We start from the raw sequence: 23,750 nt of genomic DNA, 5'->3' as shown, positions 1-23,750 counted from the left end.
AGCTGAGCGGATAATGCCAGCTCCTATACCAGCAATAGGTTACCCTATTAACCCTTACATGCAACATTCCACCTGGGGTTTATCACATCCAGTACAGGAAACGGTAGCCTCTCATCAAAAACAGGCTGAAAGGCCAGTGGTAAGTAAATCACATAGACATGAAACAACATCTTCACAGTCTACACATGTTTCGGATGAGGACTCATCGTACTCCGGGTCTTCATACAGATGATAATGCTGATTTGATTACCTTATAACCTTCACTATATATGGGTAAGAGACTCAGTACGCAATTGGCGTATGGGGTACCGTAAGGGTACACACTTAGCGTAGCATACGCTCGGCCGTGATCGAGATGCACATGCGAAACGCTCGCTCACAGCTTAATGCGTGGTGTCGAGCACGCTATAGGCGGTCGACTACCGTAATGCTACGCTACCAGCGTAGCGGACGCTCGAGACCACGAGGAGATCACGAGCGGCGCAGACGCTCACAGGATGACAATCAGTAAACCTCGAATGTAACACACAGAAAGGATACTCTTATGCTGTAAACCTTATACTGAAATACTGCAGCGATATAACGCTGCTTAACCTTGTTAATCCTAAAGCTGTTTGAGCGATCGAGACGCTCCTATTACCCTCTGCAATGTAATGAACACACGATACCGTGCTAAGGTTCCAACACCTTTACTAACAATATTTAACTAAGTAAAAGGGAAAAGAAAACAGTGAACAGTTCATACACTACAGGCTAACATTAAAATCTAACAGAATAACTAAACAGAAATATACACAATAGCGAACGATCGCAAACACTAATACAACAAATAAGAATGAATGACTAACATTTAAACGGGTAACAAAGTGGCCACAGAGTAACATACCATACGGGGAACACTCGCAAGAGCAACCGGAATCCAGTCCTCCAATTATCAGAGATAAATGTTGAAGAGAGAGAGTACTGGCCGGTCTGGTGACAGTGACCCTTATATACACAACATATAGTGTACTACAAAGGGCCCTACAATCTTATTGTTCATTGGACACAGGAATGTCTCTCTGCACTGTAACAAAAGGTCATAGGTGGATTTGAACAGGTGTGCTGTGGCTATTACAAACTGCTCAGGTGGGAGGGAATCGCCGGATTCCCGCCGCATGGATAATGAACTGCAAATATATGAAATGTCCAGAATCTACTAATGGCCATAACTATACGCAGGAGCGATTAATCTTTACCTAACCAACACCGGATTGTTGCTATTAAAATACTCTTCGGTTAGGTACCAGACACCACTGTTCAACCTTAGACAGACCCTTTGTATCATGAAAAGAGGGATTCCTATGTCCATGAACAAGTCACATTAAACAAACTTACAGTTATCACTAAGGGGAACATTATCTATAAAACATACTATTTGGTTTTATTAAGTAGCGATTGTGTCGCTCGCTAGACGCACACAAACCCTACCGTAAATGCACATACCATGCGTTCAAGCGCACGCCCGTAGGGGCGCCGTCACGCAACTGCGAATATGTGCACGCACGCCAGAGAAAGTGCATGTGCAGCGGGCGAGCGCATGAGGTGAATATATGGCAACGTGCAGCATGATATTTTTCTGACTTTGACACAGAGACGAGGATGTAGGCCTCAGCAGAGTGGACATACTTGAGATGATTAGTGCTATTAAAACTATTCTATCCTTAGAGGAGGCAGCAGAGCCTTTGGTAAAATCTAAGGCACCTGTGTTTAAACGTGCCAAAACAGTTAGGACTGAGTTTTCTGGGTCAGAACAACTGACGGAAATTATGCAAGAGGCTTGGGTTACACCCAGTAAGAAGTTTAGAATTCCAAAGAAATGGAATTCCCATTATCCTCTCCTGGCTGGGGACTGTTTAAAAAATGGAGGTGGCTCCCAAAGTAGATACGCATGTCATTCGATTGGTGTGAATATCTACATTACCTCTGCCTTCAACATCATAAAATGATGTCAAGGATAGGAAAATAGATGGTTTTCTAAAACCAATTTCTCCTTGTCAGGGGCAATCATAAGACCAGCCATGGCTTCAGCCTGGATGGCAAAAGCAGTGGCCTGGGCTGATGCATTGAGAATGATCTTTCATTTGCATCTAGAGAGCAAAAATCCCAAATTGCACATATAAAACAGGCGGCTATTTTTATGGAAGAAGCAGCCTTGGATATGGGTACAATTGCCTCTCAGGCAGCAGCCTCAGCAGTAGCAGCTCGCATAGCGTTTTAGCTATGTACTTGGAAAGCTGACTCAGAATCCAAGAAGGTTCTGGAGTCTTTGCCTTTTACTGGAGATATTCTTTTTGGTAAAGAATTAAACAGTATTTTTTAGTCAGAAGCAGACTCCAAGAAAGTGAAGTTTCCTTTCACACACACATCTATGCCTAGATTTCCAGCTTTTCGGCCCTTTTGGACTCAAGGAAAAGCAAAAGGAAAGGGTTATAGCAAACAGTCTCAATCTAACAAGTCTGGTAAGAATAAAAGCATTGGGCTACCAAAGGACCGGCTTCCAAATCAAAAGATAAGGCATCAGCCTGATGGGGCGGGCCTCCACCTGGGGGACCCCAGGGTGGGAGGTCGACTTCTTCAGTTTGCACAGATCTGGCAGCATTCTACCACAGATGACAAAGGCCAGGGCTTTGCAAGAGGCAGTTCAGAAGTTGCTTCAGTCAGGAGTGATAATTCCAGTTCCTACTGCGCAACGAGGACAAGGTTTTTATTCCAACCTGTTTCTAGTCCAGAAGCCAAATAGGTCGTTCCGGCCCATACTCAATCTCAAAGTGCTGAACAAGTACATTTGGGTGCCTTGGTTTCATATGGAGACTTTACGTTCCATTATTTTGCCCAGAGGATTTTATGGTATCCCTGGATATCCAGGATGCTTACCTACATGTTCCTATAGCACTGACTCATCAGTGCTATCTCAGATTTGATATCCTCCAGCAACAGTTTCAGGCCCTACCATTTGGACTGGCCACAGCTCCCAGAGTATTCACCAAAATTATGATGGTAATGGCATCTTATCTCCGTCATCAGTGGATAAGGATTTTTCCATACCTCAACGACTTATTAATCTTGGCACAATCTCAGGAATTGCTTCAGTGTTATCTGCAACAGACAATAGCTTGTTTGCAGAGACACGGTTTGCTCATAAATTGGGCAAAGTCGTACCTGGTTCTGTCACAACGGATGACTCACTTAGGGGCTGTGTTGGATTCAGGTCTTCAGAGAGTAATTTTACCTCTGAACAAAATATCCAAAATTCAATCAAGAATTCAGGAGCTGCTACACAGGGGGTATCCATTCACGCAGCAATGTGTGTGATGGGGTTGATGGTGTCAACATGGTGGACTATGCTCAGTTCCACTCGAGGCCTCTGCAACATCTGATCCTGTCCAAATGGAATGGTTTGCATCAGACAATAAAAACGCAGACTATGGTCCTTCCTCTGGAAGAAAGGAGGTCATTAGCCTGGTGGCTACAAACATCCCATTTGGACAAAGGGAGACCCTTTTGGATATCAGATTGGGAAATTCTGACCGGATGCCAGCCTTCAGGGCTGGGGAGTGGTGTAAGTAAGGAGTTGCTTCTGGGACAGTGGACCAAGGAAGGAAGTTGCCTGCCAATAAATATATTGGAACTTCGGGCCATATATATAGCACTTATTCAGGCAAAGGACATCCTTCAGGGGAAGCCTGTCCAAATCTGTTCGGACAATGCTACGGCCATCAGGGAGGAACTCGCAGCTAAAATACAATGAAGGAGGTAAGTCACACATTAAAGTGGGCAGAACTTAATCATCCATCCTTGTCCGCAGTGTTCATTCCTAAACTGGGAAGCGGATTTTCTCAGTCGACACGTCATTCATGCAAACGAATGGTCTTTACACCCCGAGGGCTTCCAACTTCTGGTAGACAAGTGTGGGTTTCTGGATATAGATCTCATGGCGTCCCATCAGAACAACAAAGTTCCCACATACAGGTCAAGAACAAAGGATCCCAAAGCGATCTTTGCGGATGCCCTGTCAGTGAGATGGGACTTTCGTCTGGCCTATGTGTTTCTACCAATTGCCCTTTTGCCCAGGGTAATGCGAAAGGCAAAACAAGGAAGGGGCACCGAGATACTAATAGCTCCGGTTTGGCCCAGAAGACATTGGTACAGAGATCTGCAGAGGCTGTCGATGGATGCTCCATTCCTACTCCTTCAACGTCCAGATCTATTATCTCAGGGTCCTTGCTATCACAAGCACCTGGATCGACTGTCTTTGACGGCGTGGCTCTTGAGACATCCATCCTGAAAGCAAGAGGATTCTCACAACAGGTAATTCAAATAATGCTCAGAGCAAGAAAACCTTCCTCATCTCACATTTATCACCGACTATGGCAAGCCTATATTCAATGGTGCAGTGACTGGAAAGTTGACCCTACGTCTTTCAGAGTTTCCAGAGTCTTAGCATTCCTTCAGAAAGGAATAACTTACAGGATGTGCACACTTTTTTCCAGGGAATGCTGCACATTCAACCTCCTTTTGTTCTTCCTACAGTGCCTTGGGACTTAAGTTTAGTCCTAAAGGCCCTTCAAGTTGTCCCATTTGAACCAATAAAACGATCTTAAATAGTTGACAGCTAAAGTTCTCTTTCTACTGGCTATTGCTTCAGCTAGAAGCGTTTCAGATTTTGGGGCATTGTTATGTCCCCCTACTTCTCTGATTTTTTTTTTTTTAATCCAGATTGTCATGACTGTGGTTTTGTGAACCCGGTGTTAGTGAAGTCTGTGCGGGCAACTGGAGGACTATGTGAATATTAGGCTGGTCTGTAGGAATCAGTGAGAAGAAGGAGCAATCCCTGACCGGGGATCGAACCCGGGCCTCGGCAGAGGAAGCCGTATCCTGACCACTGGATCACCAGGGACTTTGATAGCAGGATGATGAATGTATAGGTGAGATTGTACTGGATATAGTGTCACAGGAGTAGGTGCTTATGTACTCAAGGTTACTGGCAAGATAGTAAGACAGACTGGTTACTGGTGAGACTGGGATGCAACTGTAATGCGGGCTGGTACCGGATATAACTGGAAACAACTGAAAGTAGAACGATGACTGTGGCTATAACTCTAGTACGAGGCTGAAGAACCCTGCGGCTGTGACAGTAGAATACTGCAGCTGTGGTTTTCAGTGGAGACTGGAATACTGCGACTGTACCTTTAAGATGAAACACTGCAACTGTGCCTTTAAGTTGGGACTGTGGAATACTGTACTGTGCCTTTAAGATGAAACACTGCAGCTGTGTCTTTAAGTTGAAACTGTGGAATACCATACTGTGCCTTTTAAGTTGAGACTCGTGGAAATACTGGATATCAATGGCAACACAAATGTAATCCAAACTGGGTAACAAAGAAACAGAGTTTTTACAGGAACTGACGTACAAGTGTTACCTTTAGGGAGCTCAACTTCAAAGCTCACACAGAGCTGTGTGTGACACGAGGAACTGGCAGCGTTTCCAACTCCAGCCTTCAGACTTATACTTCCTGGTCCTTGGTGATTGGTGAGCAGTGTCAGGTGATTCAGAGATTCTCAGGCTGGCACAGGATTGGACAGCTCTGGGTCAGGTGAACAGTCACTGTCATGTGAGTACTCTAGACTAGGCTGTGAAGTGGAGCGAGGCCTAGCAGGCCGAGAGAACACTGAAGCCTGAACTTCTGCAAACAAACAGGATGCTGGCTTTTTAGGCCTAAAGTTCAGATTGCTGAATTCACACTCTCACAGGAGATCACCACAGGTGGAGCTCGTTAACTATTACCTTCCAGGCAGAGAACTCAGGAAACTCATGGTGCTGACAAGCTGTTTATCTCAGTGAGCAAAAAGGCACAGGATCCGGGACAGTAGGCAGGGGTAAGTCACCAAATACGAGAACTACAGTCAGGATCGTGACACAGATAGAGCGGTTCCTAAGGTGGTATCTAAATTCCACCTTAACGAAGAAATTCCAAGGGCCGGATCTTTCTGCGGGACATGCATCATTGGACGTAGCCTTAAGGATCTACGTGGATTGTACCAGTGCCATCAGAAAAACGGACACACTATTCGTTCTCTACGGATTTCACAAGAGAGGATGGCCTGCTGATAAGCAGACACTGTCGAGGTGCCTTCGGAAGATGATTTCAGAAGCATATTCTCAAGCTGATCTGCCTTTTCCGGCTAATGCTCACTCTACTCGTAAGGTAGGTCCGTCAAGGGCAGCACAACAGATATGTAAGGTAGCCACATGGTCTTTCATTAACACATTCATTACACATTATGCCTTTGATACCTTTGCCTCTCAAGACGCTGAATTCGGGCGAAGGATTCTCCTGTCCAATCAGGAGTGTCCCCACCACTAAATTGCTTTGGGACATCCCAATGTTATCCTGTGGATAACCTGTGGACCCTGCCAGAAAATATTCCTTATGGTAAAAGTTACCGTTAATAACGTTATTTCTCCTAAGCACAGGATCCACAGGGATCCCACCCTGACGCACCTGATTTGAGGATCCTTTCACTCACTAACCTCTTCCTTCTTGTATGGAAGGGTGTGCATGTGTGTTCTTCTCACCTGATTAGGGCTCTCTATGATGCTCCTGCCTTGAGTTTTGGAAAAATAACTGATTTGCCTGAGCCAGGAGGCGAGGATATAGGGAGGTTATTCTGGGAGGTCGAAAGCTTTGATCGAATGGTGCCAATCCACTGTCACCACCTCATATCCCAATGTTATCCTGTGGACTTAGGAGAAGTAGAGTTATCAACAGTAAGTCTACCATAACGATTATTTTCATCACTTTTTAAGGCTTAGTACATCTGGCCCAATAGCTCGGGTATTCTGGAGTCCGTAATATGCAGTAAAGTATAATACAAGCTCTCGCACAGGTCTTGCTGTTTAGGTGAATGTTACTTTAATTGCAATATTTCAGTGAGGTTTGCAGACACAAGTAAAATTAATAAACAGTTAAAATGTAACCATATACATGTAATTATCCTTGTTCACTTATTGGTAGAGTTCTCAGATAAATTAGATACAGTAATGGGCCCTACACACTTATAGATTTCACTAAATGATATAAACGTTCTTGTTCATTAATGAACGAGAACTCGTTCATATCGTTCAGTGTGGAAGCACCAAAGATGAATGATGTGTGGCCCCGCGCTCGTTCATCGTTGGTGCCGGGTCGCTTATGCATGCAGGCCAATATGGACAATCTCGTCCATATTAGCGTGCACTACTATGGAGCCGGGTGACGGGGGAAGTGAAGAGACTTTACTCCCCCCGTCACCTCCCCCCGCAGCCGGGTCGCCCGCCGGCTGTATCGGCCGTCGGGCAGCTCGGCGGCGGGTCGGGTAATGTGTAGGGGCCATTACATAGACGGATTGTGTCTTGTTCTGTTATTCTTAGTTTGTATCGTATCCCAATATTAGTGGGGAGTCCAATTACTCATGATGAATTTGCTTGAGAAAGTGCAGCTCTTTGCTGCACTTACGGTACCGCTGACTCACAAGAAACCGAAGAGGAAAGAATGTCTCATTGTTGGCGCACAAAAGTGTTTTTTTTTCTTCTTCTTAAAATATAACTTTTATTATATCCATAAAATTAGTCTAATCACAAAATAAAAACAATACATACACTACATATAGTGTATAAAGTGTACAAAAAGTAATGTTAAAATCAATGGGGGTCATTCCGAGTTGTTCGCTCGCAAGCGGATTTTAGCAGATTTGCTCATGCTAAGCCGCCGCCTACTGGGAGTGAATCTTAGCATCTTAAAATTGCGAACGATGTATTCGCAATATTGCGATTACACACCTCGTAGCAGTTTCTGAGTAGCTCCAGACTTACTCGGCATCTGCGATCATTTCAGTGCTTGTCGTTCCTGGTTTGACGTCACAAACACACCCAGCGTTCGGCCAGACACTCCTCCGTTTCTCCGGCCACTCCTGCGTTTTTTCCGGAAATGGTAGCGTTTTTTCCCACACGCCCATAAAACGGCCTGTTTCCGCCCAGTAACACCCATTTCCTGTCAATCACATTACGATCGCCAGAACGATGAAAAAGCCGTGAGTAAAATTCCTAACTGCATAGCAAATTTACTTGGCGCAGTCGCAGTGCGGACATTGCGCATTAAGCGGAAAATCGCTGCGATGCGAAGATTTTTACCGAGCGAACAACTCGGAATGACCCCCAATGCACGCTACCCATCTGCTAAATTTTAGTTTAATTACATTCCATAACTGAGGATGGAGCACAGTAGCTGTCAGATTGTGGGACTTCTGTGGGTGAGTATTGAAGATATATTATCTGTTGGGTAATCAATTCCAGTTAAGTATATAATTCCAGGAAGGAGAAAGAGTGTTAAGGTGTATATCTGTAATATATTGAACTTGAAAGTATACTTAATCCTAAAGATTTACACCATTAATCCATATTCTGATAATAGGTAAGTATATATAAAAGTTAGGTGTATATGTATGTAATAAATCCGCAAGTATACTCAGTTCTCAGATTAAAAGCATTAATCTGTATTTCTCTGACGTGCTAGTGGATGCTGGGAACTCCGTAAGGACCATGGGGAATAGACGGGCTCCGCAGGAGACTGGGCACTCTAAAAGAAAGATTATGTACTATCTGGTGTGCACTGGCTCCTCCCTCTATGCCCCTCCTCCAGACCTCAGTTAGAATATGTGCCCGGCCAGAGCTGGATGCACCTAGTGGGCTCTCCTGAGCTTGCTAGAAAAGAAAGTATTTGTTAGGTTTTTTATTTTCAGTGAGATCTGCTGGCAACAAACTCACTGCTACGTGGGACTGAGGGGAGAGAAGCAAACCTACCTGCGTGCAGCTAGCTTGTGCTTCTTAGGCTACTGGACACCATTAGCTCCAGAGGGTTCGAACACAGGGCCTGACCTCGATCGTCTGTTCCCGGAGCCGCGCCGCCGTCCCCCTTGCAGTGCCAGAAGACAGAAGAGAAGGAGATGAAATCGGCGGCAGAAGACTCTGGTCTTCATTAAGGTAGCGCACAGCACTGCAGCTGTGCGCCATTGCTCCCACTGCACACCACACACTCCGATCACTGTAGGGTGCAGGGCGCTGGGGGGGGTGCCCTGGGCAGCAATAAAATACCTTTTGGCATAAAAATACACATAATACAGTCTGTGACTGTATATGTGTAAAACCCCCGCCATTTTTCAGTCAGAAACTGCAGGGAGAAGCCCGCCGCTGAGGGGGCGGGGCCTTCTTCCTCAGCACACCAGCGCCATTTTTCCTTCACAGTTCCGCTGGAAGCAGCTCCCAAGGCTCTCCCCTGCAGTATTCCTGATACAAGAAGGGTACAAAAGAGAGGGGGGGCACATAAAAATAGGCGCAAATAATATATATTAAGCAGCTATTGGGAAAAATCACTCATTATAGTGAAAATCCCTGTGTTATATAGCGCTGTGGTGTGTGCTGGCATACTCTCTCTCTGTCTCCCCAAAGGACTTTGTGGGGTCCTGTCCTCAGTCAGAGCATTCCCTGTGTGTGTGCGGTGTGTCGGTACGGCTGTGTCGACATGTTTGAGGAGGGTTACGTGGAGGCGGAGCAAGGGCAGATAAGTGTGGTGTCGCCCCCGACGGGGCCGACACCGGATTGGATGGATATGTGGAAGGTCTTAACAGACAGTGTCAACTCCTTACATAAAAGGTTCGATGACGCAGCAGCCTTGGGACAGCCGGGATCTCAACCCGCGCCTGCCCAGGCGTCTCAGAGGCCATCAGGGGCTCATAAACGCCCGCTAGCTCAGATGGTAGACACAGATGTCGACACGGAGTCTGACTCCAGTGTAGATGAGGATGAGACAAATGCACAGTCTACTAAAGCCATCCGATGCATGATTACTGCAATGAAAAATGTATTGCACATTTCTGATATTAACCCGGTTACTACCAAGAAGGGTATTATGTTTGGGGAGAAAAAGCAGCCAGTGACTTTTCCCCCATCCGATGAATTAAATGAATTGTGTGAGGAAGCGTGGAGTTCCCCCGATAAGAAACTAGTGATTTCTAAGAGGTTACTGATGGCGTACCCTTTCCCGCCAACGGATAGGTTACGTTGGGAAACATCCCCCAGGGTGGACAAAGCCCTCACACGCTTATCAAAAAAGGTGGCACTGCCGTCTCAGGATACGGCCGCCTTAAGGGAGCCTGCGGATAGAAAGCAGGAAGCTATCCTGAAGTCTTTGTATACACACTCAGGTACTATACTGAGGGGTGGTCTTCTGTTTGCCGGCGGTCGGGCTCCCGGCGCTCAGTATACCGGCGCCGGGAGCCCGACAGCCGGCATACCGACACTTATTTTCCCTCGTGGGGGTCCACGACCCCCATAGAGGGAGAATACACCGTGCCCGTAGCGTGGCGAGCGCAGCGAGCCCGCAAGGGGCTCATTTGCGCTCGCCAAGCTGTCGGTAAGCCGGCGGTCGGGCTCCCGGCGCCGGGATGCTGGTCGCCGGGAGCCCGACCGCCGGCCAGCCGTAGTGAACCCATACTGAGACCTGCTATTGCTTCAGCATGGATGTGTAATGCTGCAGCCGCATGGTCTGATACCCTGTCGGACAACATTGATTCCCTCGACAGGGATACTATTTTGCTAACCATAAAACATATAAAAGACGTCGTCTTATATATGCGGGATGCACAGAGGGACATTTGCCTGCTGGCATCTAGAATTAATGCAATGTCCATTTCTGCCAGGAGAGTATTATGGACTCGGCAGTGGACAGGTGATGCTGATTCTAAAAGACACATGGAGGTTTTGCCTTATAAGGGCAAGGAATTGTTTGGGGACGGTCTCTCGGACCTCGTATCCACGGCAACAGCCGGGAAGTCAACTTTTTTACCTCAGGTTCCCTCACAGCCTAAGAAATCACCGTATTATCATGTCCAGTCCTTTCGGCCTCAGAAAGGCAAGCGGATCAGAGGCGCATCCTTTCTGCCCAGAGGCAGGGGTAGAGGAAAGAAGCTGCACCAGGCAGCCAGTTCCCAGGAACAAAAATCCTCCCCCGCTTCCTCTAAGTCCACCGCATGACGCTGGGGCTCCACAGGCGGAGCCGGGTGCGGTGGGGGCGCGTCTCCGAAACTTCAGCAACCAGTGGGTTCGCTCACAAGTGGATCTCTGGGCTGTTCAAATTGTATCTCAGGGATACAAGCTGGAGTTCGAGGCGACTCCCCCTCGCCGTTACCTCAAATCAGCCTTGCCAGCTGCTCCCATGGGAGGTAGAACTGGCGGCAATTCACAAGCTGTACCTCTAGCAGGTGATAATCAAGGTTCCCCTCCTTCAACAGGGACGGGGTTACTATTCCACAATGTTTGTGGTACCGAAACCAGACGGTTCGGTGAGACCCATTCTAAATTTAAAATCCTTGAACACTTATATAAGGAAGTTCAAGTTCAAAATGGAATCGCTCAGAGCGGTTATTGCAAGCCTGGAAGAGGGGGATTTTATGGTGTCGCTGGACATCAAGGATGCTTACTTGCATGTCCCCGTTTACCCACCTCACCAGGAGTACCTCAGGTTTGTGGTACAGGATTGTCATTACCAATTCCAGACGTTGCCGTTTGGTCTGTCCATGGCACCGAGAGTATTTACCAAGGTAATGGCCGAAATGATGATACTCCTTCGGAAGAAGGGAGTTATAATTATCCCGTACTTGGACGATCTCCTTATAAAGGCGAGGTCCAGAGAGCAGTTGTTAGTCAGCGTAGCACTTTCTCGGGAAGTGTTGCTACAGCACGGTTGGATTCTGAATATCCCAAAGTCGCAGCTGATTCCTGCGACGCGTCTGCTCTTCCTGGGCATGATTCTGGACACAGAACAGAAGAAGGTGTTTCTCCCGGTGGAGAAGGCCCAGGAATTGTCATCTCTGGTCAGGGACCTCCTGAAACCAAAACAGGTGTCGGTGCATCACTGCACGCGAGTCCTGGGAAAGATGGTGGCTTCTTACGAAGCAATTCCCTTCGGCAGGTTCCATGCAAGGATCTTTCAGTGGGATCTGTTAGACAAATGGTCCGGATCGCATCTTCAGATGCATCGGTTGATCACCCTGTCCCCAAGGGCCAGGGTGTCTCTGCTGTGGTGGCTGCAGAGTGCTCATCTTCTCGAGGGCCGCAGATTCGGCATACAGGACTGGGTCCTGGTGACCACGGACGCAAGCCTCCGAGGATGGGGGGCAGTCACTCAGGGAAGGAACTTTCAGGGACTGTGGTCAAGTCAGGAGACTTCACTACACCTAAATATACTGGAACTAAGGGCCATTTACAACGCCCTGAGTCAAGCAGAGCCCCTGCTTCAGAACCAACCAGTGCTGATTCAATCAGACAACATCACGGCGGTCGCCCATGTAAACCGACAGGGCGGCACAAGAAGCAGGATGGCGATGGCAGAAGCCACAAGGATTCTCCGATGGGCGGAAAATCACGTGCTAGCACTGTCAGCAGTGTTCATTCCGGGAGTGGACAACTGGGAAGCAGACTTCCTCAGCAGGCACGACCTACACCCGGGAGAGTGGGGACTTCATCCAGAAGTCTTCACGCAGATTGTAAACCGTTGGGAACGGGTGGACATGATGGCGTCCCGCCTCAACAAAAAGCTAAAAAAATATTGCGCCAGGTCAAGGGACCCTCAGGCGATAGCTGTGGATGCACTAGTGACACCGTGGGTGTACCAGTCGGTTTATGTGTTCCCTCCTCTTCCTCTCATACCCAAGGTACTGAGGATAGTAAGAAAGAGAGGAGTAAGAACTATACTCATCGTTCCGGATTGGCCAAGAAGAACTTGGTACCCAGAACTACAAGAAATGATCTCAGAGGAACCATGGCCTCTGCCTCTCAGACAGGACCTGTTACAGCAGGGGCCCTGTCTGTTCCAAGACTTACCGCGGCTGCGTTTGACGGCATGGCGGTTGAACGCTGGATCCTAACGGAAAAGGGCATTCCAGATGAAGTGATTCCTACACTGATAAATGCTAGGAAAGACGTGACAGCACAACATTATCACCGTATATGGCGAAAATATGTTGCTTGGTGTGAGGCCAGGAAGGCCCCTACAGAGGAATTCCAGCTGGGTCGATTCCTGCACTTCCTACAGTCAGGAGTGACTATGGGCCTCAAATTATGATCCATAAAGGTCCAGATTTCGGCCCTATCTATTTTCTTTCAAAAAGAACTGGCTTCACTGCCTGAAGTTCAGACGTTTGTTAAGGGAGTGCTGCATATTCATCCCCCTTTTGTGCCTCCAGTGGCACCTTGGGATCTTAACGTTGTGTTGGGTTTCCTGAAATCCCACTGGTTTGAGCCACTTAAGACCGTGGAGCTAAAATATCTCACGTGGAAAGTGGTCATGCTATTGGCCTTAGCTTCGGCTAGGCGTGTGTCAGAATTGGCGGCTTTGTCTTGTAAAAGCCCTTATCTGATCTTCCATATGGACAGGGCAGAATTGAGGACCTGTCCCCAATTTCTCCCTAAGGTGGTATCAGCGTTTCATTTGAACCAACCTATTGTGGTGTCTGCGGCTACTCGGGACTTGGAGGACTCCAAGTTACTAGATGTAGTCAGGGCTTTGAAAATCTATGTAGCCAGGACGGCTGGAGTCAGGAAAACTGGCTCGCTGTTATCCTGCATGCACCCAACAAGCTGGGTGCTCCTGCTTCAAAGCAAACTATTGCGTGCTGGATCTGTAACAAGATTCAGCAAGCTCATTCTGCGGCAGGATTGCCGCATCTTAAATCAGTGAAAGCCCATTCCACAAGGAAGGTGGGCTCTTCTTTGGCGGCTGCCCAAGGGGTCTCGGCTTTACAGCTTTGCCGAGCTGCTACTTGGTCGGGTTCAAAAACATTTGCTAAATTCTACAAGTTTGATACCCTGGCTGAGGAGGACCTTGCCTTTGCTCATTCGGTGCTGCAGAGTCATCCGCACTCTCCCGCCCGTTTGGGAGCTTTGGTATAATCCCCATGGTCCTTACGGAGTTCCCAGCATCCACTAGGACGTCGGAGAAAATAAGAATTTACTCACCGGTAATTCTATTTCTCGTAGTCCGTAGTGGATGCTGGGCGCCCGTCCCAAGTGCGGACTCTCTGCAATACATGTATATAGTTATTGCTTAACTAGAGGGTTATTGTTATGAGCCATCTGTTACTGAGGCTCAGTTGTTGTTCATACTGTTAACTGGGTATGGTTATCACGAGTTGTACGGTGTGATTGGTGTGGCTGGTATGAGTCTTACCCTGGATTCCAAATCCTTTCCTTGTTGTGTCAGCTCTACCGGGCACAGTTTCCTTAACTGAGGTCTGGAGGAGGGGCATAGAGGGAGGAGCCAGTGCACACCAGATAGTACCTAATCTTTCTTTTAGAGTGCCCAGTCTCCTGCGGAGCCCGACTATTCCCCATGGTCCTTACGGAGTTCCCAGCATCCACTACGGACTACGAGAAATAGAATTACCGGTGAGTAAATTCTTATTTTATGTAACACAGTATAGTTACTGGAAGTCAGATGATAGATAATAGTTGTGCAGCTGCAGAATTCTCTACCCCAACAGGTAGCAGTTTTACATATACAATTTGTTGACTATGCAGCTAGCAATGCTTATACCTCAGCTAAATGTTGTCAGTTGTGTACGCTCATTTGTGATTAAGCATGCAGCTTTGTATGCATTAGAGATTGACTGTATCATACTGTGTGTATATTCTACACTGTAGTGCTGTTAGCTGCCTTGAGATCATATACTGCTGTTAATTGATACAAATGTAGCTGTATGTTAGTAAATGTTGCTAAATAGACTGAACTGCACTTCAACACAATGTATCTTTGTTGCTGAAATAATGTTGGTTTCTCACACAGCGCTGTATAATACATATATTGGCCCTCATTCCGAATTGTTCGCTCGCAAGCTGCTTTTAGCAGCATTGCACACGCTAAGCCGCCGCCTACTGGGAGTGAATCTTAGCTTCTCAAAATTGCGAACGAAAGATTCGCAATATTGCGAAAAGACTTCTCTGTGCAGTTTCTGAGTAGCTCGAGACTTACTCTGCCAGTGCGATCAGTTCAGTGCTTGTCGTTCCTGGTTTGAGGTCACAAACACACCCAGCGTTCGCCCAGACACTCCCCCGTTTCTTCAGCCACTCCCGCGTTTTTCCAAGAAACGGTAGCGTTTTTTCACACACTCCCATAAAACGGCCAGTTTCCGCCCAGAAACACCCACTTCCTGTCAATCACATTACGATCACCAGAACGAAGAAAAAACCTCGTAATACCGTGAGTAAAATACCACTCTTCATAGCAAATTTACTTGGCGCAGTCGCAGTGCGAACATTGCGCATGCGCAATAAGCGGAAAATCGCTGCGATGCGAAGAAAATTACCGAGCGAACAACTCTGAATGACCACCATAGTGAATATCTGTACATGTGTGGAGTCATATCTTAGAGAGATTTATCACACATAGGGCCTGATTCTGAGTGGCATTAGGTCATGTGCCAATCATCAAGGACTGTTTAGTCACTCGTGTGGATACGAATATTTTATTTAAACATTTTTTTCCCCTCTTACGTCCTAGAGGATGCTGGGGACTCCAAAAGGACCATGGGGTATAGACGGGATCCGCAGGAGCTTGGGCACACTGAAAAGACTTAATCTTGGTGTGAACTGGCTCCTCCCTCTATGCCCCTCCTCCAGACCTCAGTTAGACTTTGTGCCCAGGACTGACTGGACACTCACAGGGGAGCTCTCCTGAGTTTCTCTGGAAAATACTTTTTGTTAGGTTTTTTATTTTCAGGGAGACCTGCTGGCTACAGGCTCCCTGCAGCGTGGGAGTGAGGGGAGAAAAGCAGACCTACTTCTTCTTAGTTAAGGGCCCTGCTTCTCGGCTACTGGACACCATTAGCTCCAGAGGGTTCGATCACTTGGTGTGCCTAGCTGCTTGTTCCCGGAGCCACGCCGTCACCCCCTCACAGAAGCCAGAAGAAAGAAGTCGGGTGAGTATGAGAAGATCAGAAGACTTCAGGACGACAGAAGACTTCAGTAACGGAAGGTACAGCACAACGGTAACGCTGTGCTCCATGCTCCCACACACATCACCAACGGTAGTTACAGGGTGCAGGGCGCTGAGGGGGGGGCGCCCTGGGCAGCATGTTACTGAGGTCGGGGACCGGCAGAAGGCTTTCGGTGCCTCGGCACCGTTTCTTAAACCCCCGCCGGCATCTTTTTCATTTTCAAATTTGGCGGGCCGAAGCGCGCCAGGAAGGGGGCGGAGCTTCGTCCCACGGCTCACAGGCGCCATCTTCTCCTTCAACGCGCGGCTGAAGGAGACGCTGCCAGGACCTCCACATTCCTCTCACAAGTAACGGGGAGATATTCAGAAGGGGGGGGGGGGCGCAGTGTGGTGCTTCTTATCATTATAAATTAAGCAGCGCTGGGTACATATATCTTTTGTCGGGATATATGGGCGCTGGGGTGTGAGCTGGCATACTCCCTCTGTGTCCTTTATCTGGGCTTCATTGTGGGCCTGTCAGCTGGGACGTTCTGTGTGTATCTGTGTGTCGGTACTACGTGTCGGCATGTCTGAGGCTGAATGTTATTCACCAGAGGAGGTTATTGGGGGAGCGGATGCGGGGCTAGATTTGTGACTGTCGACGCAGCCGACACCTGATTTACTCGCATTGCTCAGTACGATAAATTCGAATGTAGCTTCTTTATCAAAGAGGTTGGATAAGTCTGAGTCACAGACACAGGTGTGGAAAAAGTCCATGGAAGAGGCTTTGTCTCAGGTACAGACCCCATCTGGGTCGCAAAAGCGGCCATTTACTCAAGTGGTACATACGGATACCGACACGGACTCTGATTCCGAGGTCGATTTCACTGAGGCTGTTTTACATCCACGATTAGTTAAGAGTATTCAGTACATGATTGTGGCTATAAAAGATGTTTTACACATTTCTGATGAACCTGTGGTACAGGAAACAAGGATTTGCTTGTTTAAGGGAAAAAAACCTGAGGTGAAGTTTCCCCCCTCTCATGAAATGAATACTCTTTGTGAAAAGGCTTGGGAGTCGCCGGATAAGAGGTGGCAGATTCCCAAGAGGATTTACATGGCATATCCATTCCCCTCGGATGACAGGGAAAAATGGGAGACGTCTCCAAATGTTGACAAAGCTCTATCTCGCTTGTCTAAGAAAGTGGCGCTTCCGTCTCCTGACACGGCCGCTCTCAAAGATCCGGTGGATCGCAAGCTGGAGACGTCTCTGAAGTCCATTTTCGCTAATTCGGGTGCATTGCTCAGACCTGCTGTGGCGTCGGTATGGGTGAGTAGTGCTATTGCTAAATGGGCTGAGAATTTAGCTAATGATATGGATACCCTTGATAAAGATAATGTTCTTTTAACTCTTGGTTATATCAAGGACGCTGCAGATTACCTGAAGGATGCGGCGAGGGATGTCTGTCTCTTGGGATCAAGAGCCAATGCCATGTCGATATCAGCCAGGAGGGCGTTGTGGATCCATCAATGGAATGCTGATGCCGACTCCAAGAGGGCTATGGAAGCGTTACCCTTCAAAGATACTGTCTTGTTTGGGGACGGCTTGGCTGAACTGGTCTCGACCGCGACTGCGGGTAAGTCCTCTTTTCTTCCTTATGTTCCCACACAACAGAAAAAGGCACCACATCAACAGATGCAGTCCTTTCATCACAATAAATACAGGCGTGGAAAAGGTTCGTCCTTCCTCGTGTCAAAGTCGAAAAATATTGCAGAACACACATCACGTACAAACTACACACACATGCCCGATTCGCGTGCACTTGTTCCGCCGTGCGTGCACATATCCGCAATTTGCGTATGGTCGCTCCCGCGGTCCTGCGCGTGGTATGGGTATTTACGGCGGAGTTTGTGAACGCATGGAGAGCTATCAAAACATTACATATTTAATCCAAATAGTGCACATTGTACACATAGTCCACCTGCACCACATCAGAAAGTAACAACAGTTTAAATGATTCCAGAACAAAGGGATTCACCTTTATAGGATAAGAGGGGACAGACTAAGGCTATAAGGTGTTGTTTGGTATCCAGCTGTAGGGTATTTTAAGGGTAACATTCCGGTGTTGGTTTGCGGAAGATCGCATGTTCCTGAGGATAGTTAGGTGCAGAAGCAGAATATGGATATAAACTGTATTTACTGTATATTATGTATGCGGCGGGAATCCAGAGGAGACCACCCACCAGAGCAGTTGAGAAAGACATCGCCTACCTTTTCAAATCAACCTATGACCTCTCCTGTACTGTAAAAGTGCATCCCTGTGTCCAATGGACAAAGGGATTACAGTATCCATTGTATTGCTTTTGGAAGACTTGTATAAATAAAGCCTGCTGCAGCCCGGCCAGACACAAGACTCACAACGTTATCTATTTGATTACGGAGGACTGGACCAGGAAGCGCACGCGAATATTCTCACGTATGTACATTGACTGTAGCCATTTACTCTGTTGTATTGTAGTGCATAATTTGTATTGTTAACCCCCTTTCAGAAATATTACTCTGTGGTGTCGGAACCCAGTAATTAACTACAAATCGGTGGTGTGTCCTCTTTTCCCAGCTAAGGTTTAAAGTGTATTTCATTATTGTATTGCTTAGCTGTATAAGGTTTAAAAACTTATCAATTGGGTGTGTACGCGCTGCGGGTACTTTGTACCGTCAGCGCTGCATAAGGTTTAAAAGTGTAATAGCATCACACTGCATTGCTACATAAGGTTTAAAGTGTAATATCATTGCATTGCATTGCTGCATAAGGTTTAAAGTGTAATATCATTGCATTGCATTACTGCGAAGGTTTAAAGTGTATCTCTGGGTGTGTGCGCGCTGTGTGTACTTTGTACCCCCAGCGCGGCGTTTGTACGCTAAGTCCGTACAATGTACGGGACTCTGTACGCAAATAGCGTAAAAGGTACGTAGAGTGCATATTAAGTCTAGCGGCCGCAGCGGCTCCATGGTAAAAGTGTGTTTAAAGGTAAAGCTTTCTGTTTTAATATAAAATCGACATTATCACTCGCTTCAAAAGGTAGAGGAAGGGGAAGGAAACCACCGGCAGTGTCAGGCGCCCAGGACCAAAAGTCCTCCCCTGCTTCTACCAAGTCCACCGCAGGACGCTGGGGCTTCCCTGGCGAAGTCCGGACCGGTGGGGGGCCGTCTACAAATATTCAGTCAGGTCTGGATTCAATCAGACCTGGATCCTTGGGTCCTAGAGATTGTGTCTCAGGGATACAAGCTGGAGTTTCGGGAGATACTCCCTCACCGGTTCTTCATTTCGGCGTTACCAGTAGCTCTTCCGGACAGGGAGGTGGTGCTGGCAGCGATACAAAAATTGTGTCTACAGAGGGTCATTGTTCCCGTTCCCTCGTCCCAACGGGGGGAGGGGTTCTACTCGAGCCTCTTTGTTGTGCAGAAACCGGACGGTTCGGTCAGACCAATTCTAAATCTAAAATCCCTCAATCCATACTTGAAAGTTTTCAAGTTCAAGATGGAATCTCTTCGAGCGGTAATTGCCAGCCTGGAAGGGGGGGATTTTATGGCGTCAGTCGACATAAAGGATGCCTACTTACATGTCCCGACATGTCCTTCACATCAGGCCTTCCTCAGGTTTGCGATACAGGATTCTCATTACCAATTTCAGACGTTGCCGTTTGGGCTTTCCACGGCTCCGAGGATTTTCACCAAAGTCATGGCGGAAATGATGGTTCTCCTTCGCAAACAAGGGGTTACAATTATCCCGTACTTGGACGATCTCCTGATAAAGGCGAGGTCCAAGGAACGGTTGCTGAGAAGTGTAAATTTGTCACTGTCGGTTCTGCGACAGCACGGTTGGGTACTCAATTTGCCAAAATCTCAGTTGATTCCGACCACTCGGCTGCCTTTTCTGGGCATTATTCTGGACACGGATTTACAGAAAGTATTTCTTCCAGAAGAAAAAGCTCTGGAACTGCAGACGATGGTCAGGGAACTTCTGAGGCCGACGAGTGTGTCGATCCATCACTGTACTCTGGTTCTGGGGAAAATGGTTGCGGCGTACGAAGCCATTCCATTTGGCAGGTTTCATGGCCGGGTGTTTCAGTGGGACTTGCTGAGCAAATGGTCCGTGTCTCACCTGCACATGCACCGGAAGATAAGTCTATCTCCCAGAGCCAGAATTTCTCTCCTGTGGTGGCTACAAAGTTCTCACCTCCTAGGGGGACGCTGGTTCGGTATCCAGGATTGGGTACTTCTGACAACAGATGCAAGTCTCCGGGGCTGGGGCGCAGTCACCCAAGGAAGGAACTTCCAGGGGAAATGGTCGCTCCAGGAAGCTTGTCTCCACATAAATGTTCTCGAGTTAAGAGCCATTTACAACGGACTGCTGCAAGCAAGAAGCATTATTCAGGGTCGACCTGTCCTGGTACAGTCAGACAACATCACAGCGGTGGCACATATAAACCGTCAAGGTGGAACAAGGAGCAGAGCGGCAATGGCGGAGGCCACAGGAATCATTCGCTGGGCGGAACAACACGTGAGCGCCCTGTCAGCAGTCTTCCTACCGGGAGTGGACAACTGGGAAGCAGATTTCCTCAGCAGACACGATCTCCATCCGGGAGAGTGGGCTCTTCACCAAGAGGTATTTGCAGAGGTGACAAAACGTTGGGGAATTCTGTTGATCGACATGATGGCGTCTCGTCTCAACAAGAAGCTCCCGAGGTATTGTTCCAGGTCAAGGGACCCCCAAGCCAGTGCAGTGGACGCCCTGGTGTCTCCGTGGGTGTTCCAGTCGGTGTATGTGTTCCCTCCACTTCCTCTCATTCCAAAGGTACTGGGGATCATTCGACGAGCAAGGGTTCAGGCGATTCTCGTCGTTCCAGATTGGCCAAGAAGTGCCTGGTACCCGGATCTTCAGGAATTACTGGTGGAAGATCCTTGGCCGCTTCCTCTAAGAGAGGACCTGTTGTTGGAGGGTCCATGCGTGTTTCCAGACTTACCACGGCTGCGTTTGACGGCATGGAGGTTGAGCGCCAGATCTTAGCTCGTAAGGGTATCCCAAGGGAGGTCATTCCAACTCTCATTAAGGCTAGGAAGGAGGTTACGGCGAAATATTATCACCGTATTTGGAGAAAGTATGTTTCCTGGTGTGAGTCCAAAATAGCTCCTGCGGAAGATTTTCACTTGGGGCGCTTTCTCCACTTTTTACAGGCGGGAGTAGACGCAGGCCTGAAATTAGGTTCCATCAAAGTGCAGATTTCGGCTTTGTCTATTTTCTCTCAAAAAGAATTAGCGGTCCTCCCAGAGTTTCAGACTTTTGTGAAAGGAGTAATGCATATCAATCCTTCGTTTGTGCCTCCTGTAGCTCCATGGGAGCTTGATGTGGTCTTACGGTTTCTCATGTCTTCCTGGTTTGAACCTTTGCGTAAGGTTGAATTGAAATTTCTCACTTGGAAGGTAGTTATGCTGTTAGCGCTGGCGTCTGCCAGGCGGGTGTCAGAGTTGGCGGCCTTATCTCATAAGAGCCCGTACTTGATTTTTCATTCGGATAGGGCGGAATTGAGGACTCGTCAACAATTTCTGCCGAAGGTATTTTCTTCATTTCACATTAACCAACCTATTGTGGTCCCGGTGGCTACGGAGGCTGTGGCGATTCCAAAATCTCTGGATGTTGTAAAAGCGTTGCAGATCTACGTCACTAGGACAGCTGTTGCCAGAAAAACTGAGGCGCTTTTTGTCTTGTATGCTTCCAACAAAATTGGTCATCCTGCTTCAAAACAGACTATTGCACGCTGGATTTGTAGTACGATTCAGCAGGCTCATTCTTCGGCCGGACTACCGGTGCCGAAGTCAGTAAAAGCTCATTCTACCAGAAAAGTGGGGTCATCTTGGGCGGCTTCCCGAGGCGTCTCGGCGTTACAGCTTTGCTGAGCAGCTACTTGGTCGGGTTCAAACACTTTTGCTAAGTTCTATAAGTTTGATACCCTGGCTGATGAGGACCTTGCGTTTGCTCAGTCGGTGCTGCAGAGTCGTCCGCACTCTCCCGCCCGTTCTGGAGCTTTGGTCCTTTTGGAGTCCCCAGCATCCTCTAGGACGTAAGAGAAAATAGGATTTTGGTACTTACCGATAAATCCTATTCTCCTAGTCCGTAGAGGATGCTGGGCGCCCATCCCAGTGCGGACTGTTACTTGCAGTGTTTTCTTGCTAGTTAAATTAGTTTATACACGGGTTGTGTATTTCTTGTTTCTGCTTGTTGCTGTTGATAATTCATACTGTTATCTGGTTTAATGTTACTCAGGTTGTACGGTATGTTTGTGGTGTGGGCTGGTATGTTGGAAGCCCTTAGTTTAAACAAAAATCTTTCCTCGAAATGTCCATCTCTCCTGGGTCACAGTTTCTATAACTGAGGTCTGGAGGAGGGGCATAGAGGGAGGAGCCAGTTCACACCTAGATTAAGTCTTTTCAGTGTGCCCAAGCTCCTGCGGATCCCGTCTATACCCCATGGTCCTTTTGGAGTCCCCAGCATCCTCTACGGACTAGGAGAAAAGGATTTATCGGTAAGTACCAAAATCCTATTTTTTTTTATATTTTAGGTGATATTGAATAGAATAAGAGAAAAACATTCTATACATTCTTCAGTTTGGTGGAGATGGACTAGCAGGAGATAGAAGGAGAAAGCTGTCTAGAACATTGGCCCTCATTCCGAGTTGTTCGCTCGCAAGCTGCTTTTAGCAGCTTTGCACACGCTAAGCCGCCGCCTACTGGGAGTGAATCTTAGCTTATCAAAATTGCGAACGAAAGATTAGCAAAATTGCGAATAGACACTTCTTAGCAGTTTCTGAGTAGCTCCACACTTACTCCACACGGCAACTGCGATCAGTTCAGTCAGTTTCGTTCCTGGTTTGACGTCACAAACACTCCCAGCGTTCGGCCAGACACTCCTCCGTTTCTCCAGCCACTCCCGCGTTTTTCCCCAGAAACGGTAGCGTTTTTTCGCACACACCCATAAAACGGCCAGTTTCCGCCCAGAAACACCCACTTCCTGTCAATCACATTACGATTACCAGAACGAAGAAAAAACCTTGTAATGCCGTGAGTAAAATACCTAACTGCATAGCAAATTTACTTAGCGACTAATCGCTCCGTTGCGAGAAAAATATAACGAGCGAACAACTCGGAATGACCCCCATTATCCACTCTTTTCACTGCTTCATAAATAGACCCCATAGATTGGTGCAGGAAGATTGTTGTGTTAGATGCACCTTTTCTATAGCCAAGTTCATGCATCCAGTTTGTTGTCATTTGTCTCTAACACCTTGTGGGAAGACTAATACTAATGTTATTTTCTGCTTTCACATAATCCAGGGCTAAAGCATCGTAGAGATGTGGCTGGGAAGAGTGCTATTTTCAGTGAAGAGCAGCTGGTTCTAGAGGAGACAGACTGGTATCTCCTGAATCTTTTCCGACTCTGGTGGCACTATGGTATCAGTTTTTTGAGACTGCAGATGTGGGTGGAGGAAGTCATGGAGAAATTCATGAGGTTAGTCACGGATTGATTGAGTATAACTGAGTCCTTTTACACATGACTAAAACATGAAATGCTCACTATTTCTATGGCGGATAAACATTCCCACGTTTTATGCACATTTGGAATGTAAGTTGGACGGTTTTTCAAATGT

The 23,750-nt window shown here is 47.4% G+C and overlaps 1 protein-coding gene across 1 annotated transcript in view; it reads left to right on the top strand.

Annotated features, from left to right (window-relative positions):
- The window catches only part of PCYOX1L (prenylcysteine oxidase 1 like), a 74,731-nt gene that overhangs the window by 7,102 nt on the left and 43,879 nt on the right, over window positions 1–23,750 (top strand). Inside the window, exon 3 of the mRNA XM_063928042.1 lies at window positions 23,437–23,611. Within this exon, the coding sequence (XP_063784112.1) occupies window positions 23,437–23,611 (175 nt within the window). The remainder of the gene's footprint in view (window positions 1–23,436; window positions 23,612–23,750) is intronic.

Source organism: Pseudophryne corroboree, chromosome 6, assembly GCF_028390025.1.
Source record: "Pseudophryne corroboree isolate aPseCor3 chromosome 6, aPseCor3.hap2, whole genome shotgun sequence".
In the NCBI taxonomy this organism is placed as follows: domain Eukaryota; kingdom Metazoa; phylum Chordata; class Amphibia; order Anura; family Myobatrachidae; genus Pseudophryne; species Pseudophryne corroboree.
The sequence above is the reverse complement of the archived record's forward strand: the minus strand, read 5'-3'. Positions and strand labels throughout refer to the sequence as shown.